This window comes from Balaenoptera ricei, chromosome X (genome assembly GCF_028023285.1).
Source record: "Balaenoptera ricei isolate mBalRic1 chromosome X, mBalRic1.hap2, whole genome shotgun sequence".
Lineage (NCBI taxonomy): Eukaryota > Metazoa > Chordata > Mammalia > Artiodactyla > Balaenopteridae > Balaenoptera > Balaenoptera ricei.
Window position 1 is genome coordinate 34721768 of NC_082660.1, and position 4117 is coordinate 34725884.

The 4117-nt window shown below is 54.8% G+C and overlaps 1 protein-coding gene across 1 annotated transcript; it reads left to right on the plus strand.

Moving 5' to 3' along the window:
• The first annotated feature begins 2424 nt into the window (after positions 1–2424).
• LOC132357050 (ferritin heavy chain-like) lies at positions 2425–3093 on the plus strand. Its single transcript, XM_059910368.1, has one exon. The coding sequence runs from the start codon at positions 2425–2427 to the stop codon at positions 3091–3093; it is 669 nt and encodes a 222-aa protein (XP_059766351.1).
• The last annotated feature ends 1024 nt before the right edge of the window (positions 3094–4117 follow it).

Sequence of the window (4117 nt, forward strand, 5' to 3'; positions counted from 1 at the left end):
TACTGAGCTGCTACAGAATCAGAACAGCTGTCTGTCTGCACCTCTTTGTTCTCTCATTATGTGAACCTGGGAGAGGCCTCAAGAAACGACACGACACAGTGTCCTGTGTGTACCCCATTTTATTGACTGAGGTCACTAGGGGTGTAGCTGAGAGTCAGATCTGACTTCACTGCAGTTTCCACGTCATCCTGCACAAGAAGTTTATATCGCAGACTTCAGTTTCCTCGTGTGGGAGATGATAAAAACAACCCTCCCTCACAGAATTGCGAGGATTAGTGAGAAGGCAGGGAATCACCGGGTCTGGGGAGGACTCATCAAGTCTTTCACTGGGACTGGCGCCCTGGTCCCCTCGGTTAACCGGTGCTCGCCGCGGCCAGGCTCCCGAACCCCGGCCTTCGCGGAGAGCACGGCCAGGCCACCCTGCCCCAGGGCCTCCCGAGGCTGCGTCTGGGCGCTGAAGCCATTTCCCACCCCCACAGATGTCTCAGACTGGTTGTTCCAGGCCTTCCTGAGCCCACTGTTGCTGCTCCTTTCTCTCTCTCTACTCTTTCCCGAAGGCGAAGAACTGCTCAGGGAACGAGGTGCTAAGCGCCCGGCGTGCTGTGTGGTGGAGGAGACACGCGCAGGTCTGGGACTCCCTCCAGCCTACAGCCCGCACACTCCAATAGGGCAGGCCAACAGGTACGACCCCTGGACCATCTCCTTAGCTCCGCTGCCAGTTCTGGACCAGTATCCTCCTCTTCTGGGGAGCTGCCCCACACAAACACATCCTCCAGTTATGTGGTTCCTACATGACCCACATCTCCCTCACCACAGCTGACTGGCTCAGGGGTCAGCCGGTCCCAGTCCCACCCCTTATGCCTCCTGTTGTCAGCTTAAGGCCGGGCACCTGAGGACCAGCCTGGGTTTGCTCCCCAGCACTGAGGGAAATGGAAAAACTTACTCCTTGTGCTTCATGGGTCTTTGAGGGATTTTTCATTCCACTCTCCATGAGGGAAAAAGGGAACAGGACTGATATATATTACTGATGAATTCTGCAAAAGAAATAAGAGCCTGATGATTCAGCTCTATCTAGACTTTTTAACTTTTGGATCTGCGTTTCCACCAAGAGGAAATGCTATAAAAGCTTACAATGGCTTATAACCTGTAGTCATCCAGAACTTCCTTGGGTAACTAGTCAGGGTAGGCTAACTGCTGTAACAAATATCCCAAGTCTTGCTGGCCTAAGACAGTACATTTTTATTTTTTGTTCTTACCAAGATCCAGGGCACAGTGGTGGTGCAGGCGATGGGGTGATAGTCTCCTTACGTCATTCAAAGGCTCAGGAAGGGAACCCATATGAGAGCAGGTTTGAGATAACTGCACACCCGCTCAGCAGAAGAGGAAGAAACAAAACAGAATGACACAATCTGTTACAGAAGAGATACACGAAAGTCTTCTAACGTCAGAAAATGCCAAGCTTTTGGCACTTGGCATGGTCCCTATCTTACCTACAAGCTCCACACCATGTATCCCAAATAGAAAAGACTCCCTAACTGACACACTGAGCCCCCCCATTCAGAGGAGAAGACTATTAGTGAAATGGGCGTCCCAACTGTAGATCAGATCCATGCTAGTTACCTAGGCTGATCACATGACTCCTTCACTCCCAAATACGAATGGACAAATGTTTGCCAGATATTGGAGGAAAGTGAAAGAGAAGATCATGATGAACAAACAGAACAATTTCTGGAGGAAAAAACAACTATAACACAGGAAACGGAAGAGAACAGTACCAAAAACTACAAATTCATATTCTCAGAATTTTAAGGAAGACAATGGGTTTATAAAATGAGAACAGGGTGCTGTGAGAGGGAGCAATTAGAGAACAAGAGAAAGTCCTTGGAAACCGAAATATTTTTGCAAAGTTAAAAACTTAATAGATACCAAGTGCTCAGGTCAAAGTCACCCTGCCTCACCCAGGCTTTGAGGGAACGTGGGTGCAGCGTTCGTGCCCCGCCCACCCCACGCGACCTCTTCCGGTAACAGAACCGGAAGCCCACCGCCTAACTCCCATAACGGACCCCATTTCGGGTCCATCCCAGAGCCGGCATCCAGCCATCTGCCACCCGGCTCGGAGCCCAGCGGCTCCGGCCACCCTCATCGCCCACCCTGGGGATACTCCGAGGCCACCGCCGCCTGCGGCCCTGCAGGGCCCGCTTCCACACCACCTTCCCCTTGGCCTTCAGGCCCGCCAGGCTGCCCGCGCCGCCCGCCATGCTGCCCGCGCCGCCCGCCATGCTGCCCGCGCCGCCCGCCAGGCTGCCCGCGCCAGCCGCCATGCTGCCCGCGCCGCCCGCCATGCTGCCCGCGCCGCCCGCCAGGCTGCCCGCGCCGCCCGCCATGCTGCCCGCGCCGCCCGCCAGGCGGCCCGCGCCACCCGCCATGCTACCCGCCAGGCTGCCCGCGCCGCCCGCCATGCTGCCTGCGCCAGCCGCCATGCTGCCTGCGCCAGCCGCCATGCTGCCTGCGCCACCCGCCATGCTGCCTGCGCCAGCCGCCATGCTGCCCGCGCCACCCCCGAAGGTGCGCCAGAACTACCAGCCCGACTGCGAGGCCGCCGTCAACAGCCATTTCACCCTGGAGCGCCACGCCTCCTCCGTGTGCCTGGCCGTGGCCTTTTACCTCAACCGCGACAACGAGGCCTTGAAGCACTTCACCGGGTTCTTCCTGCGCCGCTCCCACGAGCACAGCGAGCGGGCCCAGGGCCTGATGCGCCTGCAGAACCAGCGCGGGTGCCGCCTCCACTTCCAAGACATCAGGAAGCCAGCCAGTGACGAGTGGAAGAGCGGCCTCAAGGCCATGTGGTACACCTTGTGCCTGGAGAAGCGCGTGAACCGGAGCCTGCTCGACCTGCACCAGCTGGCCACCGACAAGAGCGACCCCGACCTGTGTCTCTTCCTGGCAACTCACTACCTCGGCCAGCAGGTGGCGTTCATCAGAGAGCTGGAGGGTCATGTCACCACCCTGAGCACGATGGGGGCCCCGGATGCTGACCTGGCAGGGTACCTCTTTGAGAAGCTCACCCTGGGCGACAGCGACAAGAAGAACTGAGCCTGGACTTCCCCAGAGCCACGGGGTGACCAGAGCCCTGGTCACCGTGCCTGCCATGCAGACGGCAATAGTGCCCTTGCAGAAGAAGTTCCCTTAAGTTTTTTTCTTCCAGTTCTGCCACTTCTTCCAATAAAGTTATTGGTTCATAAATAAATAAAGGTCTCTGGTTGATTCATGTGGGCAAATCGCTCACTTTTTAAAACAGGTATCCAGGAGGCTCTCCCCCCACCCATGCCCCACCCATAGGCAGGTCAGGATCTCCACAGAGGGAGGGAGAAGGCGTTCCATGGGGCCCTGGAAAGTGCGAAATCCATCTTCCCCTTATAAACAATGTGGGTATATGGGGGGTGGTGAGGTGAGGCCCTGCTGAATGCGGGTGCCTGCGAATAGCAGGAGTATAAAACCATGGTATAAAAATCACAGTAGTGTTGCTTCTGGAGGAAGAATGAAGGGAATGGGATGGGACAGGGATTAAAATAAAGGGTCCTTAAACTTTACCTGAAAACTTTGAGTTCACTAAAATATGTAAATGTTAGTGTTTGTTGATTCTGGGAAGCAAGATGGAGACCCCAGAAGCCAGCTTGGCAGGGTCCCTCTTTGACAAGCTCACCCTGAGCGACAGTGATAATGGTAACTGAGCGAGCCTCAGGCTGGCCTGCACACAAACGTAGGGGTGACTCCCTAGTCACCATGCTGGACATGCATATTGCCCTTACAACACATGCAAATGTAGGCTGTTTTACCGTACTCTTTCTTCCATTACGGTAACATGGTACCCCAAACCCCAAATTACCTCAATAGAAGGAGTGAAAAATATAAGGTCCAGGCTGAAGGTCAATTTGTGATGTTGAATATCAAGTAGCATAAAGCTCTCTGAACGTTAAGCCAAGTTACTCTGACTCTGGCTGCTTTGAAGAATGTAGAGGATGAGGAGAGTTGAAGCTGAAAGACCAGTTAAGAGATAACTGTAGCAGGCCCAGAGAGACAATGGTGGCTTGAACGGCGGTGTTGGTAGAGGAAACGA